The 19616-nt window shown below is 40.3% G+C and overlaps 3 protein-coding genes across 3 annotated transcripts; 2 read left to right on the top strand and 1 right to left on the bottom strand.

Annotated features, from left to right (window-relative positions):
* Positions 1 to 87: 87 nt before the first annotated feature.
* LOC135622966 (uncharacterized) lies at positions 88 to 1859 on the bottom strand. The gene is made up of 2 exons (XM_065125360.1): positions 1120 to 1859; positions 88 to 1047 (listed from the first exon to the last, which is right to left on the bottom strand). Exons 1-2 carry the CDS (start codon positions 1358 to 1360, stop codon positions 344 to 346), a joined length of 945 nt encoding a protein of 314 aa, XP_064981432.1. The 5' UTR covers positions 1361 to 1859; the 3' UTR covers positions 88 to 343.
* Positions 1860 to 8653: 6794 nt separating this feature from the next.
* LOC135622962 (uncharacterized) lies at positions 8654 to 11463 on the top strand. Its single transcript, XM_065125357.1, has 2 exons — positions 8654 to 9269; positions 10878 to 11463. Exons 1-2 carry the CDS (start codon positions 8811 to 8813, stop codon positions 11235 to 11237), a joined length of 819 nt encoding a protein of 272 aa, XP_064981429.1. The 5' UTR covers positions 8654 to 8810; the 3' UTR covers positions 11238 to 11463.
* A 5632-nt stretch (positions 11464 to 17095) lies between these two features.
* On the top strand, positions 17096 to 17547 carry LOC135621903 (uncharacterized). Its single transcript, XM_065123530.1, has one exon. It carries the CDS (start codon positions 17175 to 17177, stop codon positions 17430 to 17432), a length of 258 nt encoding a protein of 85 aa, XP_064979602.1. The 5' UTR covers positions 17096 to 17174; the 3' UTR covers positions 17433 to 17547.
* The last annotated feature ends 2069 nt before the right edge of the window (positions 17548 to 19616 follow it).

Raw genomic sequence — 19616 nt, 5'->3', positions numbered from 1 at the left:
TTTGCTCATGTAATAGAATGTTTTGTCAAGAACATGATTTGATATTTAAGTTTAACAATCAAAATTTACAGTTTGCTCAGTGACACATTAGCAGAAGCATTAAAATTATGATTATGTTTAGCTGTGGTTTAAGTGACAGAATGCACGAGAATAAGGTAAAATGCACGGGGCCATATATTTGTGAGATTCTTCGTTATTCGCCTCTAATCTTACTGCAATCGATTGAACACCACCATTTTTATGAAGTCTCATCAGTGACCTCGTGACAAACACATTGCGTGCATCATAAATTGGACATGGCCCTAACCAAATCCTGCAACTGTGAGTAACAGTGAGTCACCGCTTAGTTATCTGCCTCCGGAGAAAAAAGACACCGGTTGCAATCTGGAGAAACAAGTGACGAAGTCCTGTACTCGTCTTCTCCGCCGACCACCGGCATCGCTACGCCCCATTTCGCTGTGTTCTTGAAGTCTGGGCGGTAGGTTCGTCCAAGAACTCCTTCCACCTCGGGAGAGAGACCAAAGAATCTGAATTGAACCTCCAAGTGCGCAAAGCAGTCGTCAGATGGTATCTGATACTTGTGGATCTCGTCGTCCTCCTTGGTGACCGGAACCACGCTTAGAGACACCTCCGCCACTGCATCGACTGTAATGGTAACGCTGTTCCTGCTTCCGGTTCTCTCCACCACCACCTTGTCTTCGGACGACTTCCATGCGGAAAGATGGCCTTGTGCGATCTCCAGTGGCTTACCATCGTACGTGAAACGAAGATGGTCGACGGCATCGGTCCATCGGGCGGCTCTGGTTGCCTCGACGGTGAGAGCATGGGAGTCGTGCATGATACCGAGGGCTTGTATCCATGTGAAGTCACGGGTTCTTCCCTCGGGTCGGAGGCCGATGAAGCGGGCGTTGATTTGGAGGTTTCGATCGGAGATCAAGCTGAAGTGCTCATTCTTCTTTCCATGGAAGTAGAAGACAACACCGTCGCCACCAATGAAACGGGGGTCGTAGCAGCCGGATCCTACGCCGTTGCATTTGGGCTTTCGACCTGCAGTAAAAACCGAGACTAGAGGGTTAGTCTGGTGGAAGAAATGGTGTTGTTGTGGCACTGCGTCGTCACCTCGACAGGTAGCTTCACATTTGGGGGAGTAGCAGTCCAAGAAGCAGGCTTTGGCGTTCGGATCTGATGGCTTCACGTCCGGGCATTGTTTCGGACATACAATCTGCCTGCGAAAGCACGGACTCCACCGGTTTTTGCATGTCAGACTACTCTTGGCCAAGACTCCAAGTTCTTCGCCAGTAATCACCACCACCACCACCAAGAGCAACAGGATTTTGCATGATGTGCTGTTGCTCGTCATCTTCTCTGCGTCAACTTTGTGGCGATGGAACTCAAATCCTCAGTTACATCCTTATAAAGACTGGGATGCTGACTTTTCAAGATCTACTTGGATAATTCAGGTATCCCGCCACTTGTGGCTTTGTTTGACTTGCCAGATTATCACTCTTAGGTTGAGAAGCATTATGAGAACAGAAGTGGGAACTCTACGGATGGGAAGGCAGGCGGGCATTACCCAATGCCGGACAACGTGGGACGGGGGTTTCGATGGGGTCTTCGGCTTCGTGTTCCTGATATTATATTTGCAACTTGGACGGGAAACCATCAGCGACGAAGTGAAATATCAGGCAGAGAGGAGACCCATTTCCGAGGGAAAGCGCCTTCTTCCACGCTGGAAGTAACATGGCCATGATCACTTGTTGAGGTTGAAAGTTCTTGCGGTCGCAGCTTTTGGAAATGGTTGGGCAGATATTGGCGATTTGTGCTGACTTTTAAGAAGTCGTCGAGTCAAAAGGTATAATCATCTCCTTCTTAACTCCCCATGGGTTCAGAGCTGCTGACAATTGTTTTTGTTGCGATCGCATGCATGCGAAGTTGGCGCTCTAACTCAAAAGTATTTCTACCTTCATTATGATTTTATATGGGCAAATTTCAAAAAAAAAAATTAAATTTTTATTTTTTTCATGTAGAGTATTTTATTTTTTATTTTATTCTTATATAATATTTTTTTAAAATTACTCTTGATCTTGTCATGGTCGTCTTTTGCTTTCAATGAGACTCTCACTTTTATCTTATTATGATCGCTTTCACCTCTTATGATCACCCTTTCTGTTGCTTTCTTTTGAAGGTCGTTAAGACCTTCGAGCGTGCTTTACCCTCATCCTTCCCTATGAACTTCGTTGTATTATTACCTCCTATGACGAACCTCCTCCCTAGCTAATCGAAGTGTGACCCCATTAGAGAGGATAGCATAGGTAGCATGTGTTAGATTTTGTGATCTTATCTAGATAGATTAGATATATTATGAATATGATTGGATTCTGATTATGATTATCGGTCAATAGAAAGAAAGTCTAATTATAGTAGAATTTTTTAGAATATGACATTTGATGGAAATGACTCTCCTAATTATTTATTTTATATTATTTATTCTCGCCAATAAATAGATAAGACCTTCTAGGGACTATACACAAAATATGTTGATATGTAATATTATTGAAAGATTGTAGATATTCTTTTATCTCTCTTTGGTCACATGAATCAATCATTGAGAGATTACAGATCTTCTCTTATTTCGCCTTAGTCTATAATCTATCGTTCATGATAAAAAGATGAGAAGATATGTCTTGTTCTCCTTACAAATCAACATTACTATAGCTTTCGGATATGATGATGGTGCACTCACATATTAGATAAATGCTTTCTGAATTATATCAAAAGGTATGTATCATAAATTTAATCTATTATTATCTGATTTCATATTTTAGCAATAAAATTTTTCATATAACAATAGCATAATGATAGTTTTTATGCTCATAATTGGTATTATAGACATACTTGTAAAATCAAATACTTTAGATATATTTGTTAGCACTTTTCGCTCATAAAAATGTGTTATTCAGTTTTGATTTACAAGTTTTAAACAATTCGTCTATATTATGGATTTGTTTTTCTATCCAATATATTATATCGGCTACTTACGGGCGATGTGAGGTTCCATGGACCATTATCGATAGCTTGCTGTCGATGATAGTATTATTGAAGGCAATAGCCTCTCATGGGAACTAGCCCAAATGTGAGCAATGGCTGCATACCCAGTGGAAGCATCATGGGGTATGACAGCCCTACGGTGGCTATGTAGTGTTGTTGAGTGCGACAATTGTAGTAGCACCATTGCTTGTGGCAGTTGTGATAGCTATGCAGCGTTGTCGCTTGTGGCAGTTATGGCAGCTACATAATGCCATTACATGTAACGGCTGTAGCAACACCATCGCGATAGTGTTTGTTAGTCGCGATCGACATCAATTGTACATCGAAGGCAGCAATTCCCAACGGTTGCACAATATGATGCACAAGCATAGTCACGCATTGCGACGACCATGGAGGTTGCCTATCGGTGCATGTGCATAATCACACGGTCGACAATGCTCGGTTAGTGATGCACTGCAAAGACGTTCCACCAATGAGGAACATGGCGACAAGGCGCAACCACTAGCGAGGTTACCGATTGACTCTGTGAAGACAACCACCCCATCGCGAGTGGCAGCAACTGCAAGGGTGGTTGGCATTAAGGTTTCTTTATAAATTTATAGTTTTACCCTTGTAAATTTATTTAATTTTAATTTATATCCTTTTAACAATTTTTCCCTTTAGAAATTAGAAATTTCCCTTTATATATCCTAAGTAAAATTTTATAGTTTTACCCTTTAGAATTGAAAATTTTGACTTATGTTCTTAATTATAAAATTAATTAATTTATCTTAATCAAATATTTTGATCGAATTTGATTATTATTGCATTTTGATTGCTTGACTGAATTTATATACAATCAATCAAGTTTCGATCGAATTCAAGAAAAATAAAATTTTGATCGATTTTAATTTTGATAGACTTAATTGAGTGAATGGTCGACCCAAATCTATGAGCCCAATTTGGGTAACCTAATATTGGGTCTATCTAATTAAATATGGTTAGTTGATATAAGGGTTTCATACGAAATTTTTTAAAAAATATATATTATAATTTTCTTTTATAATTATTTCATATGTCATATTGATAAAAATTTACATGTGATAATTCAAAATTTAATTATTGTTCATAAATATTTGTTTGGTTATTCACATGTATATATTTGAAATTATGAAATAATATTTATTTTTCACATAAAATCATGATTTATGTTTCGTCATGATTATAGTTATCATATAAGTTTTTCTTTATGTTGATTAATGTCTAATAATTATTATAATTATAATTATTATTAAATTATTTTAATATAAATTAAATTAAAGAAACTTGATGAATATTATTTGTAACTCATATCCCCAAGTTCTATCTAAATGGTAGTTGTCAAAGTGATATGATAGGTTTGTGAGATATGAATTATAATAAATATTTTATTATTTATAAAATATTTTAAACTATATTTTATATTATTATATTGGTTTTGTAGTCATCGAAGTATCTTAGATCAATAACTTATAAAATTATATTAAAGAACTAATCTCAAATGATATTAAAGAAAATAATATTAAGAATGACATATAATTATGAGATTTAGGTAGAAAAATCTAATTTAAAAAATTATATGATGAAGTAGGATTATACTGTTTTAGATATCATTATAGCTTAAAGTTATATACTCAAATGTAACAATATTATTCCATATGGATGATATTAGTCATTCATAAATAATTTAATGTAAATACTAGATATGTCAATATTTCACCCAACTGTTAAATATAGATGGTATCAATAGTTCAATATTTATTAAAAACTCAAAGCATTAATATCATATTATTTTACTATAGTGATACTTCTTTTATTATTATTTTTTATCAATATTACTATATATTTTTTAATTAATATCATGTTATTTCACTATAGTGATACTTCCTAGATTTTATGTGTTAGACCTCGATCGGATTAGTTGAAAGGATCATAAACTTAATTACTAAATGTTCTATGAAAAATATAATTAAGATAAATGATCGAAAAAGATTTAAACGACTCAGTTTTATGATAATTATTAATAATATTTAGACTTTATTATAGTCTATAAGTAACACATTAAAAATATTTAAAGATCAATTTAAATTTATTGATAAGTTATTGACTAACATATTAATAAAAAATTAATTAAAATTTAATATGATAATATTTAAGGAATTCAATATTGTATCCTCAACTCAAAAACGTTGAGCACGAATATAGTTGAATTATTGCACGTATAATTTATTCTTAATTTTATTTTTTCTTAGTTTGGCTTATTTAAAATTTATTATAATAAAAGGATAAGCAAAATTTAAATGAGCCTATTAATATATGTATTTGAAAAGAATTAAGATTAAAGTATGAAAGACTAATTATATTTTGAATAGTACTCGAGGAAATGAATAAGTAACGATAAAAGAAAGTTGAAGCCTAAATCACTTCAGTTTATAAATACCATATAAAGTCATAAGAGAAAAATATTAAGAAGAAGAACCATGAGGTTTTGTTTGAAAAGAAAAGGTATAACTTTGGCTTTTATATGTTTCAAATCAAATATTATAAATATCTTTTTCTAATACTAGATGGATTGATTCTAATGTTCAACATATATTACCAATAATAAAAAATTAATGTATCATGGAAATAAAAAAAAAACAAAATATTCATCGTTATAATGAATCATCTTAAGTAAAAGTAATAGTAGTTAGTACTTATTGAGTACGCCTAGAGACTATTTATTTGATGGATCTTAAGAATACATGATATGTTCCTATAATTTTAGAAATTTATATTTATAATCTAGAATTGTTATGATATTATTTCCTAACAATTAACGTTCGGATATTATTTGTATAATGGTTTGTATATATTTAATATAAATTTTAAGTTTGCAATGATCATATAATCAAATATTAAAATGAAACATAATTTTATGAAGAGATCATATATGTGTCAATTTATGTTTTATATTTTAGTGGAGAGAGATATTTTGTCACATTTATAGATTACCTATTAATATATGACTATATAATGTGTCAAGTTGTTAACATCTTTATGTATATATAAATAAAATTAATAATTATATAGAAAAGTTAAAAATATCATATCTAACAAGGGTGATAAATTTTATAGTAGTTATGATATACCATATTATATTTTTGATTCTTTTGTTAGATTCATAGAAAAGCGAAATATTTGTACCTAATCAAGAAGAAGTTTTAGGAACGATCATGTATATCTTAAAATATGTTTCCTAGTAAGTCAATTACATTAATTGTCTAGTAAGAATCCCAACTTGATATATTTATATATTTAGGATTATTCTCCAAAGATAATGATCTTTAATTTATATGAAAAAAAAATAGATTTAGTGACTATTTCTAAAATTTTATTGATTATCCAAAAAAATTCAAAAGAATATATATTTTATTACTCTAATCATAACACAATGATAGTTAAATATGATAATCTAGGATTCCTAAAAAATAGTAAATTAGGGAGAATGAAAAATCTTGGACAATTAATTTTGATATAGTGAAAATATAGATTAATACTCCTTGTCATTTTATATTCAAAATATTATTATTTCTTAAATTATTAAATAATTTAATAAAATTAAATAATAAAAATAAAATTAGTAAACTCTCAGATAATATTGATATGGATGTTGATGAACTTGCAGAATAATCACAATCGATATTTTTTGGAATAAAACAATAGAGAAAGATATTTATCATTTTTAAATTATTATGTGGTATATCTATAACAATTAAATTATGATATAGAAATCAAAACAATCTCTATTTATTTTCATAAGTTATGGAAAGTAATAATTCTGAAAAGTGATATGATGTAATAAAAAAAAGTCAAAATCAATGGACTAAAATAATGTTGAGAACTCGTTGAATTAGTCAATAAAAAGTCTATTGCATTAACATGACTTAAAAGGTAATATCAAACAATATATAAAGAATACATCAATTATAATGAAATATTATTTTATTTTTTAAATAAAGTCGTTAAGAGTTGTCATGATATTAGTAGCATATTATATTTTTTTAGTTACATCATATGAATGTGAAAATAAGTTTTTTATATAAGAATTTAGATTTACATGGGTTAATCTAATTGATTCATAAAGAAAATACAAAATATAAACTTTGGTATATAAATTTAAGAAATTTATTTATGACTTTAAACAAATTTTTAGACAATGATATATAAAATTTTTTGATATCATTATTTTTTCATATTTAAAAATTATTGAACGATATTTATATACGAAGATCAATGGAAACAAGTTTATTACATGACAATAGTAATCTTGGTTTATTATATTGATCTAAGAATTTTCTTACTAAAAATTTTAAAATGATTGATATAAATGAGGTATCTTATATTATTAAAATTAAGATATTCAAAAATATATCTTTTAAGATAGTCTAAAAATATATATATTGATTGAGTTTTGAAAAAGATTTAGTACATAATTTTGTTCAGAAAATACTAAAAGTAAACAGTTTAATCAAACTAAGTATTTTTAAAATAACTTAAAAAATAAATAAAAAAATATTTTATATATATATACAATTGGAAGTCTATTATATACTCAAGTCTATAACCAAATATCAGTTTTACCTTTGAAATATTGGATAGATATTAAAGTTATATAAGAATGAAGACCTTAAGAAATTATAAAAAAATAATAAGATATAAAAAAAATAAAAGATTATATGTTTGAAATTAGATTAATTTAAAATGATAATATTTTTTATAAATTATCTTGATAGCACGAAGTCCATTTTATGATCTATATTTACGAGGGTAATTTTTAAAATATAATATAATATAATATTATTTTAAAAAAGCTCATTTTATAGTATATTTTGAGACTATTGTCAATAAAAATGTTCTACGGGAATAATAATAAAAAAAAAGCACGTTATAGACTTGAGTGATATACCCACTTTTTATTGTTTAGAACGCTGGCGTCACAAAGACGTGCTGTTTCAAGAGGTGGAGAGACACGTTTGCCGTTTGAATCTGATACTTCTCCGATCAATTGGTCGGTCACGGCCAGCTGATTACCGATCAGCAATCGCAACCACGCACAACGACGTTACAGCTGGCGGTTGGGTGACCGCCCCACGCACCGACGTACCACCACACCCTCATGTAGCTCACCGACACCACAGGGTGCTCTACTTTCTCCCTCTCAGCATGAAGCGGCGGGCTCTGCCTTTAGAGGAATGCAACGTGGGGTACGCCATCGACCTTTGAGGGAATTCGCTGTGCTGTGTCTGAGACTAGACAGGCGGCTGGGCCATGGCCAAACTGGAGGGCTTCCCGTCGCTACCGCCACGTTCCTCTCCCACCTACCGAACGGTTCACCCACTGCATCGCTTACGAACGGATCCGCTGTCTTCTACGTCGCATGAAACTTCACCAGGAGACCGTAAGGCGGCTTCGACACAGGTCGGCCGCTAATTGCCGTCCGGTAATTTTGGCACACCATCAAATGTTTTCTGTTTCGTGCGAGATTGGAAACAGGTGATCCGAGCCACCTGCTTAAATGTCACTCCCGCATCCGCTTCTAATGCTCCATCGCCCCTCCCTCTTCTCTGACTCCGACGCATCTCTTCTCTCGGCCATACTCCGGAGATCTCCAAAGGGCAAAACCCCCGTTTCTTCTATCCTCTCCTCTTTGCTTCGCTTCTCGGATCCGATCGCCGGTATCTCCACGGTCCGCACCATCACCGATGGCGCCGTGGCAGTTCTCGTGTTTCGGCCGCGGCTGCGGGGCTTCCTCGCCGTCGACGTCGCCAGAGGCAAACGCTACGGCGGACCTGACGGCGGAGGAACTACGGAGGAGGTGTCCCGTGCTGGTGGAGTTATTCTCTTCGCAGGGATGCGGGACGTCCCCGGAGGCCGAGGCGGTGTTATCGCGGCTGGGCCGTGGCGAGCTCCGAGAGGACCTGCCCCCTGTGGCGGTGCTGGGGTTCCACGTCGAGTACTGGGACTACCGGGGGTGGCGGGACCCCTTTGGATCCAGCATTTGGACGGTGCGGCAGAAGGCGTACGTGGAGTCGCTTCGGCTCGACACCCTGTACACGCCCCAGGTGGTGGTCCACGGCCGCGCCCAGTGCATCGGCACCGACATCGACGCCATTGCCTCCGCCGTCCGATCCGCTCTCAGATTTCCGTCCCCAACCATGCAGGTTGGCTTGGCTAGACTCACACCCCCGTTTCACTTAATGGATCTATTATTCATCTAACTTAATCATCCCATCATGGTTAATGGTTGTCAGATGCGTGTTTGTCGTGCTTATCTTTGCTAGAATTGCATCATCTCTGGATCCTGAAACCTAGAATTTGATTGCAACTGATGCAATTTTTCCCTGCCCCATCAAATAATGCAACGATGCATGACTTGGCAACAAGAGAAGGCTGACCTTTTTCGATCGTTTAGTAAAAATGATTTCCCTATTGCGACCAATTGGCATGCTATTCACGTTAATCTGCATTGGCGAAGTCGCATCGCAAAACTTTCTTTCTGGTCATATTAATTTGTTCAATTAATACGGTTTGATATATTAATTGTGTCAAAATAACCATGAAAGACTGACATGGTTTGATCAATTTTGCAGAATAATGTAATTTTCTTCATTTATTTTTTGCCCGTAGCATGTTGGTAGGCATGTTTGAGTAGCCATGTTGGATAATTTAAATCAATTAGGTTTCATACCAGTGCAGTGTTTATGATGTTTAACAATGTGCCTGTGGAATAAACACACAAACAGATTGATGTCGTAGAGTACTTGACAAGTTAAATCATATTGGTCGATGTTCGGTTTCTCTATGCTTTTATCTTTTTTTTGTTCTTTTCTTGTTTGGCAGTTCCTTCAGTGTGATCCACGGAAATTATGGTAGATTAGAGATTAGCTTCAGGGTTATTTACCTGCAAACTATAAACGATCTCACTGACCTGGATTTAGGTGGGTTCATGTTCAGATGTAATTTTAGCATTCCCCTGGAGCTCTTGGAATCTGGAGCTATAAGTGGATCCAATTAAGTTTTATCCATAAGCAGTCTATTCTCTATAGAAGACAGTCTATAATGTGATTCGTATAAGGCGCAAGTAAGATCCCAAACTCCAATCTAAAATGCATGATCTGATCCAATGACGTTCGACGTTGTTTGCGTCTCAAAAAACATACTTTGGCTTAACAAATAAGCATGGAGTTAAATCTCTATTTATAATCGAATTAGGTCATAAATGGATGGTGTCAATGTCAGTCGACATCAGATCCCACTCGTAATCTGATCAGTGCACTAGTCAAAATATCAGTTCAAATTCTTAATCTGCGTCTGTTTGAACGAGGTGGATTTCAATTTGATAGGGTTATATCCATTCAAAAATCCTTTTTAGTTCCCTGATATGCTTTGTGCCGTTAGAACTTATGATAAAGATCTTAATCATATAAGGTTCTGTGTTGATCAAATTGTAATTTGGTTCAGCTGGAAGTTTCATTAGTATTGATTCGGTGATGGCTTAGAATTAATGTAACGAAGACAAACTGACCTCTTTAGTAGAAAACAGACAGTATGAAACATCCAAACATGCCCTGGCATATGTATGAGCAGTGGAGCAAGAAAAGTTTGTATGTATGAAGGCAAAATTTGCCTCTACACGTATATAGAAATAGTCTAAAATGCCTGCGTAAATTTGATGCAGCGCTAGAGTTGCTGGTGCTATAGAGCTAATGTAGCCAGTTTTCTTTTGGAATGAAACTTAAGTGACTGATGAGATTGAATGAACACCACAGGCAACATTCCAAAAGCCAGCTCCTGAGACACTGCAGGTGGCTTTCACTGGGGCATTGCGGTCGACAGTGGACGGAAGTGGCGCCGACGTCATGGTAGCACTCTACCAGAGCAGTCTGATCACCAACTGTGACAAGGGTGAGAACAAGGGCCGTGTTCTCCCCAGTGACTATGTTGTCCGGCAACTTGAAAAGCTCGTTTCGGTCAAGGACATCTCCGCGAAGAAGAACCTCTCCGGCTCTGTCCAGTTCACTCTGTGGGAGGGCTTTAATAGTGCTAAATGTGGCCTTATTCTCTTCGTTCAGAATAGCTCCCTCCAGATCTTTGGTGTCCAGCACTTCCAAATCCCAGAGACCATATGATGTTAGGGAACCCATACATGATGCCCTTGGAGAACATTCAGCTATTTGATCCTGTACAGTTGTGGTGTGCGTGTTTGGCTCATTAATTCTCTTTGATAGTCTATTGTTCCAGTGTCGTTAATTTGTCATTCTTCCTCTTTAGGATGTTGATTTCTCTTCTTAATAATGTAGGAAATATGTACTGAGAAGACACATATCATATAATCTTTATTTTGGAGTGTATTAACTTTCTCTGTCGATGGGAAGAAACAGTATTTTTTTGTGTTTTGCTGTAGTCCCAAGAGTCATCAGGGCCATTTTGATTAATCTGACCTGGAAGAATTCTAGAATGCATCCGTCAGATGCCTTATGTAACTTCAATTATTTGATTTCGTTTGATTCGTCAAGTTCTTGGAAATCATGCGAATCATCAAGATGCAAGTTGGGCATGATAGTCATTGTGTGGAGGGTCTGATGCTGCTCAAACTCAATTGGGCTTAAGCTGGATCTGAACCGGGAATTGAGTTCAATCTCCTCCTTGATGATGTCCTGATGAATGCACTCCGTCGGAAGCTTTGATCTTTGTGAGAAGGTACGAGTCCGTGTACCGATGTTGTACAAAATAAAAGATGAGAGAGATTGCATGGATTAGAATCGGCGTCGGATTCCTGCCAAGAGACTCTTCGTCCATCCCATTGTGCCTGTCCATCACGCTCGATGCAAGCGTCAAGTGTTGTCTCCACTGAGGTAGCTGCCAACACGTAGCACTATCACCGATAGGCCACCGGGACTCGCGTTTGCTGACACAGCACAAGAAAACTGTAGCTCACCCGTAGGGAACGGATACCCCCCCACGAGGCCCGGCGCGCTTGGAAGGCTGTGGTTGGCCGAAGCCTCGCACATCACGCGACTTCACGTGATGAGCAGCTCGTGGAAATGGTAAAGAGCAAGTCGGCCCCACCATCTCGGGAAACCCATTGCTCTGTGTCGCCTTCCCCGCCTCGTTTCCTCGCTCCTTCCTTCTCTGTGGTCCTACTCGGATTCGTCTACGTTGAGATCGGTGGAAGAGACCGATTAGTGGTGGCTAAAGGCAGCAAGAACGGTAATCATGTCCGGCTAGTTAGGGACATGTCCTTTGTTAAATGATGCCGAGGACCATTTATTTTGACCTGCCTCGTGTGGCCGTGGCCACGCGTCTACTGCTCAGGTAAAACTACCCAGGAAAGTGGTGGCACCATGATTTCACTGCGACTCGCATTATTGTGGAATCTGTTGGTGGATCCACGATCATTCACCAACTCTGTGCTACGCAACGTTAGATGGAGCAGCCCGAGAAGCATCACTGTTCTTTGTTCTCCATCACGCACATGCACGCATATTTGCGTAGGATTCCCCAGACATTATCCACACAGTTGCCTGGGATCACTCGATTGCTATGAGCCATCATGCTTTACTCCACCTCTATGATAAGCACCTTCCAAAAAAATATTGGAAGGAGAGGCTGAGAAAAGGTCGTTGGTTTGGCACTCGGTGATAGCCGAGTCGCACAGTCTACGGACCAGTAAATGATTCGTGCAAAAGGGAAAGCAACAGAAAGAATCAATTCGACCCTTTGACAAGACGAGCAATAATATTATGTACCAGTGATTTTGTAGGAAGATAGCTGCCAGCGATTCGACAACGAAATGCAATATGTGACACAATTCCTATCCACCAGTGAAAGATTAAAAAGAGTCAACGAATCAACTGTGTCTTTTACATCGCACGACCAACTACTCCACAAAATTGCAGTACGTCATCAAAGATTTAGGGAAACCGAGGAAGATTTTATTTCGCCAATATACAGCTTCGGAGTCCAGTGGCCATAGAAATACACAATAATTACACGTTTAGTAACATCATTACGTTCCGCATCCCTCTCTGCCATTCAAGATCAGTATCCAATCTGCGCCCCCAAACAGACCCGGCGGTAAAGCAAAGCCTTGGGCGGCCCGGGATGTACAGGATCACTCGCAGCCGCTCTTCGCCCTCCAAAGAAGCACGTCGATCGGTTGGATCTTCGATCCGGAAGTTTCACCCCCGTCGATTAGCTGGGTCCCCAGCAGCTGAGGTACATGACCTGCCGGAGCGAGTCGTCCGCCTGCTTCCGGCGCTCCTCGGCGCCGGCTCCACCTAGAGCCCGCCCGATCCCGACCCCCGTGGCAGCGGCCGCGGCCGCGGCGGAGGCTAGGCGGTTCCCGGCACGGTGGAGGGAGCGGAGCTGGCTGGAGTTGATTCCGTGGTCGGTGTGTCCCTGCACCACCGCCACCGTCGCTGCCATCCAGACTCGATTCAGGTAACTCATTCTTTCGCAGATCCCTTTCGATCCTGATCTGACGAGCACCTCGGATCGTTCTCGATCCTTCTTGGTATAACTTCGGTGCGAATTCAATCGTTTATCGGAGGGCCGTGCAGCCGGAGGAGATGAAACCGGGTTGGGGGTATGGGGTTATTTATAGCGGGGGACGAGAAGCGGTTTTCTGAAAAACCGTGGGTGGAGAATCGTGGTTTCCGGTATTAGGAATTAAACGAAGATAAAAAAAAGGGACACATCATACAGATGAAAGCGAGCGTAGGGCGCACTATAACTCTAGTGGGAACCAGGTGAGTTAAGTCGTGAGTTAAGTCGTCCGGGAGAAATCATTATTCTGACGCCCTGTTTCTGTTTGCGATTAATTGTTCGGTGTCATGATGGGATCCTCCGCAAGGGCTGTGGAATGCTGGAGGGATCCCATTGGAATTCGAAGAGAACAGCGATCGGAGTGGATCCCAAACAAAAACAAGTCCAAATTGTCATAATCTATTGTAAAAAAAAATTTGAGAAAAGAACAAAGAGAAATCGGAGACTTTGTGGGGTAGCGTGCGATGGATAGGGAAAGCTCCCCTCTCGGCCTTATCCGTCACCAAAGAGAAGGTGGTGACCCGGTGAGTCACCGTGTGCTGGCTAATGAGCAGCTAATAAGTTTCTCTTGTCCTTTAGAGAGGTTGGATGTGGGGTGGGGGCCCACGATTGGAACCCTGTCGAGGGAGCAATCATATGCCATGATCAAAGATGCTTCATCACATCAGAGAGGATCCGCCCTTGATCGGAAAGCCACGGTAAATAGACGATTAAAGATGCAAAGAATTAATTCTGCTGACCGAGAAATACGACGTGGTTAACGAAGGAAGGCGAGTACAAGTACGGATGAAAAGCATCAAAATTACGGCCGGTGCCTTAAGCTTTACAGCCCCTATAGTTTCCTAATATGATTTATATCGAGACCTTAAAAGTGATGGGACGCCACAACCTCACGATCAGATGAGGATGGGGCCTGTCCGATCTGCTTCAGCAATCATAGTTTCGTTGACTCCGAGGGTTTCCAGAGATAAGCTCGGACGCAATTCATCCAAAATTTAGTTTTAATTATGATTCAATTCCATAAGTCCGTGTTTTCTTGTGGGCATTTGCATTTACCTTCATTGACATCAAACTAGTTAGAGATTAAGGAGCCATAACTGTGACTTTAGATTCATCACACATCGAAGTAGAATAAGCAACATCGAGGGACGTCATAAATTACTTATGTAACAAAGTTGCACGGTATACGTACATGCTACATGCAAGCGGACTTGATTTCTTTATGTAGCAGTGTATGTACGTTGTGTATTGTACAGCATATAGAAGGGGTTCGTCTTCTTTCATGCTAAAGTACCTCTGTTTATAGCGTTTTATTTATCATTGATTATAGACTGAATACAAAATTCTGAAAAGATCACATTGCTTTGTACATGTATTCAGCTCCTCGAGGCCCTTGGCTTCAAACTTGGGAGCCTCGTCGCGTTGGTGCAGCATCTCTGCGATGTTATGGGCGTACCTCCGTGTTGGAATTCGTGCTGCAAGGAGTACCCAGAGAGGAAGCGTGGGCTACGGTGAAGTGAAGACGACCCAGCACGCCAATTGTGTCTCAGCTGGTCAGCTCGGACCCCAGCAGCTCAAGTACATCACCGTCCTCAGTGACTCCTCCCCAGCTAAATGCTTCTTATCGTGACGCCTGAATTCGCTCGTTGGGCTCTCGGGCGTGCTATGGAACCGTCCGACTTCGGCTGTCGATGATCCAATCGTCGACAGGTTTCCCTTAATAGCCGACGAATACGGTTTGGCCACTTGATCCTTTAGTTCAATTGCAGCTCCCAAAGTCACAGCCACGCATGCCTTGTTTCCGAACTTCATCCTGTACAAGAGAAGATGATAGTGTTGCGGTAGGAAAAGAGGAAATTCTGTGCGATGGGCCGATCATTCGAAGGGCGATCGAAAGAGGCGTATATATAGAACCTCAAAGGACGAAGGCGATGGTGGAACAAGAGGCAGAAGCCAGCGGTTTTCTTCTTGGACCAAAACAACCGGCAGAGTCGACCATTGGTTCCTCGAAACAGGGAGTACCCAAGAGTGGTAATAGGCTGTGTCATCCCCGGTTTGTATGGCCCATGTCCACGGTATGTCACTCTTTCGACGTTCGTGTTGCATTGTCGCATTGTGAGCATGGCAAAGTATGGCCTTGCAACTTGGTCCATTTCCATAAGCTCTCTCGCAGGATAGACCATGTCGTAGCTCTCACACACAACCCCACCTGTTCTACGGTGGAATCGAGCCCATCGGACCTTCGTCTTTCGCTTCGGCAGACAATGTTTGTGGGGCATCTTAGGTCACGGTGGAACAGTTGTCGTGATGGGTACCAGTGTAGCGATCATGTACAGTTAATGAGAAAGAGAGATGCCTCACTTGCCGTCAGGTAATGACACGCATCTGTGGGCTCTTATCAATCGGATGCATGGTTCTTGTGCGTCATTTCTGCTGGGAATAATGCTTTTACATCACGATCGAGGATGTCACTGTTTAGTTGTTTGTATTGGGAGAATTCTTGTGTTAAATTGGTTCGTCGATGACCACTATCACAGTGCCGCACTACAGTGGTGACTCAGGTTCGCATACTAAACCGAAAAGAGGTAGAATCAAGTGGTGCAATCAATCAATCAATCAATCCAACTTATGGTGGGTGGAATATGTATCTGCATACTCTTACCATTGGAAAGTTTCTGGTGAACAGATGCGCAATAGCTTTCTTGCTATGTAAGAATAGTGCAGTGATGTTAACCCACATGATGATCAGAATAGACAAGGCACTAAAAAAGGCCCACCTCAATTAAATTTCTTGGACAAGCACATCAACTGAGAGTTTCTGAATAAAAAATCATATTCTTTATGCAAGATTAGGCAGAAAGAGCAATGAGAATCTTATCCATGATCTCTCCTGATCACGTGAAATGTGACCAATATAATTGCTTTTGCTATTAATTTTGTATTCCTCCCTGTAAGATTATAGGTGCCAGCAAGAAACATAATAGAGAACGATGTTACTGTTCTTTTAGCTCTAATCTAATTCATCATGTCAGACTAATTTTTGGCTGGTTCAGGTTAGAGGTTACTCCAGGTTGAAGTATGTTACCAAGTGAACCGCGACAATGTCCTCTTCCATCAACTTGCCACAACGTTGTACAGCATCGAGCTCACTTCCGAGTCGCAAATAGCGGCCTTGAACCGGTCACTCTTAAAAGCAGCCGTTAGTATATCTGCTTGCAATCCACCGCATGACGCTGCCACCGATTTGTTGCCGTACGGCTGTCGCGTGCGGCGTCGCCGCTTCTCCTACCACTTGGTGAAACCTCCGGTTTTGGCCCATCGAAAGGTGCAAATAGCCCCTTGTTTGTGGGAGTGGGATCCCGAAACCAACAGCCACACGCACCCAGCTTTCTCACATGCCCACCTACACCAACCCATCCCCTTGGCTATATATGCCTGCCACTGCTTCCTCGGACTGGCAACCAGAACAGGAGGCATTTACAATCTACACAAATCACACAGAAGAGACGAGGTGGGAGATGGCTTCCGTGAGGAAAGCTTCTTGGATAGCGGCAGCGAGTGTGGGAGCAGTGGAAGCACTCAAAGATCAAGGAGGACTCTGCAGATGGAACTACGCTTTCAGATCTCTGCACCAGCGTGCCAAGAACAATATGGGGTCCTTGTCTCAGGCCATCAGGGTGTCTTCCTCCATCTCCGATAGAAGCAGTGAGAAAGCCAAGCAGTCGGAGGAATCGTTGAGGAAGGTCATGTACCTGAGCTGTTGGGGACCCAACTAGATGGAATGAGAGTGATCCGATCCCAAGCTGAGGGAAATATTTTGGGGTCAACTTTTTGTCACTCCCAACTCCTGTAATTGTATAGTTGCAAGTATACCGATCAGATGTTTGATTATATTTCTCTTGGTTTCTCAGATTATGTTTTGTGCTTTACAAGCTGGTGGAGTTCGTCTAAACAATCATACAATCGACATGAACTCCTATGCTGCTGTGACGTCCGAAGATTAGTTTGATATCGAGTCTGGGTTTATGTCGAGTCGCTGTCCAAACACTGTCTCTGCAACCCAATTAGAATTGGTGTGTTAATTCATCTATTGGAACGCAAAGAAAGCACAGCGTGAGGAACATAGTAATCAGTCAGCTATAGATATTAGACGGATTGCGTGAGGCGGCTAGTTTGTAGGGCTAAGAAATATAATATAATGTGTAGGTCCAGTAGGAAGTCAAAGTTCCAAAGTAATCTTCACTAGTTTATGCATTATATGTGCACATACAGATTGAAATGTACGTTGTTAATATCTAATGGCAAACATGCACCGTTCTAACGTTGTCAAACCCATCTCACCACAACCATGTCTCGTGGATAGGTCACCGAGAAGCTCCAAAGAAAGATGGCCCCTTTGACAGCGGCGAACGCTTCTTTCCGATTCCAGGACTAGTACAATGCGTTCGACAACCATTTCGTTTGTATCCGTCGCTTGATCCCATCCATCACAATCATGGCCCTATAATTCATTAATACGGCGGGGCCTCAATCATGGTTCACAAGTGCAATTATTATCGTCTGCGTGTATGTCTCCTCCTCATTGAATCAATCAATCAATCAATCCAATTATTATATTGTTCCCCTCTGTTTCTTCCTCTGTTTATTATACGGCTCAGCTGCCTGCACTAACTATTAGCAAGAGAAGAGGCAACAGTTTCAACAAGAACTTTTGCTACCACAGGAAATCATGGAATTACAGAGCAAGGTAAAACATCCATTATCTTCCCCAAGACCTCAGCTTTTTGTACATTCTTACAATGGAATTTTTACAGCCATGCACACAAAGTCATTGAAGCCGATATATATATATATATATATATATATATACTGACACTAACGATGAGTCTTCTTCTTTTGTATGCATCGAAGAGGTGATCGATACTTCTATCGAGGAACAAAAGGAAATGGCATATAGATCAGGTTAATTGGGACCCCAGCAGCTCAAGTACATGACGGTGCGCAAGGACTCCTCGGCCCTCTTCACCTTACCCTCACCGCGGGTGACCTCGGCAGGCTTGAAATCATGGGAGGAGGAGTCGAGGCCGCCGGAGAGCCGTCTAGCTCTGTGCGAGCCGGAGGTCACGCCACCGGCAGTATCTTTAATTGACTTCACGGCCTGCTCCTTGAGTCCCATCACCGCTCTCATTCTCCCGCACCTCCAATTGTGTGCCACCACACAGTAGCAAACCGACTCGACGACAACCACACCGGCGCGCTGGCGAATCCGAGGAAAGTGAAGGCGTAGCGAAAGAAGGACGTGAAGGGTTTATATAGAGGAAGGGGAGAGAAGGGCAAGGGGCGAAGCTACCGACTGTAGCCAGTGGACACCGAGAGCAGCAGTGAAGAAATCGGGAAAAGGCCGGGAAGGCCAAGGGACACGTGTCGGTGAGAAGAGGAAGGGTCTGGAATCGAAAAGGTGCTGACCTGGCAGGGAGCAAGTAAAAATATCTGCGTCCCAGGAAGGACCGTCACCTTATCCTCGGTGCTCTTTTAGCTTTTTGGTGCAATTGCATGGATCGTCTGACACGTAGTACACAGAGCGGTTCTAGCCATTGGATCGTACGAGGAATCGACTGCGTTGCTTTTGTACCCGATGGAGCTGATTGGTCTAAAACGTATGCCCTTCATCCGTCCGACGGACGGGATTTCGATCCGTACCCCTCCATGAACGGTGATGAGGGACGAGCCTACAGATCCAACGGGTAGACGCCTGGTGTGGTCACCGGAAACGGCCCAGCTTGGCCCAATTAGCCAAGCCTGTGTCTTAACGAAATCCACGTGCTTGATTCAGAGAGGGTAGACTGTGGGCTTGTTAAGCTGGAATAAAATCTTGGGCATTGAAAGGTCTTCGAGGCTTGTGTTGGTTTCATGGTCGCAGCTCAAGTGACCTTAAGACCATTTCTACCATATTATATAGT

The sequence above is a fragment of the Musa acuminata genome, chromosome BXJ2-9 (genome assembly GCF_036884655.1).
Source record: "Musa acuminata AAA Group cultivar baxijiao chromosome BXJ2-9, Cavendish_Baxijiao_AAA, whole genome shotgun sequence".
NCBI classification, from domain to species: Eukaryota; Viridiplantae; Streptophyta; class Magnoliopsida; order Zingiberales; family Musaceae; genus Musa; species Musa acuminata.
The sequence above is the reverse complement of the archived record's forward strand: the minus strand, read 5'-3'. Positions and strand labels throughout refer to the sequence as shown.

Coding starts and splice junctions, on each gene's coding strand:
- LOC135622966 (XM_065125360.1), bottom strand. CDS start 1,360: ATGACGAGCAACAGCACATCATGCAAAATCCTGTTGCTCTTGGTGGTG. Junction 1,048..1,119: donor ATGTGAAGCTACCTGTCGAG/GTGACGACGCAG, acceptor TTTTTACTGCAG/GTCGAAAGCCCAAATGCAAC.
- LOC135622962 (XM_065125357.1), top strand. CDS start 8,811: ATGGCGCCGTGGCAGTTCTCGTGTTTCGGCCGCGGCTGCGGGGCTTCC. Junction 9,270..10,877: donor TTCCGTCCCCAACCATGCAG/GTTGGCTTGGCT, acceptor TGAACACCACAG/GCAACATTCCAAAAGCCAGC.
- LOC135621903 (XM_065123530.1), top strand. CDS start 17,175: ATGGCTTCCGTGAGGAAAGCTTCTTGGATAGCGGCAGCGAGTGTGGGA.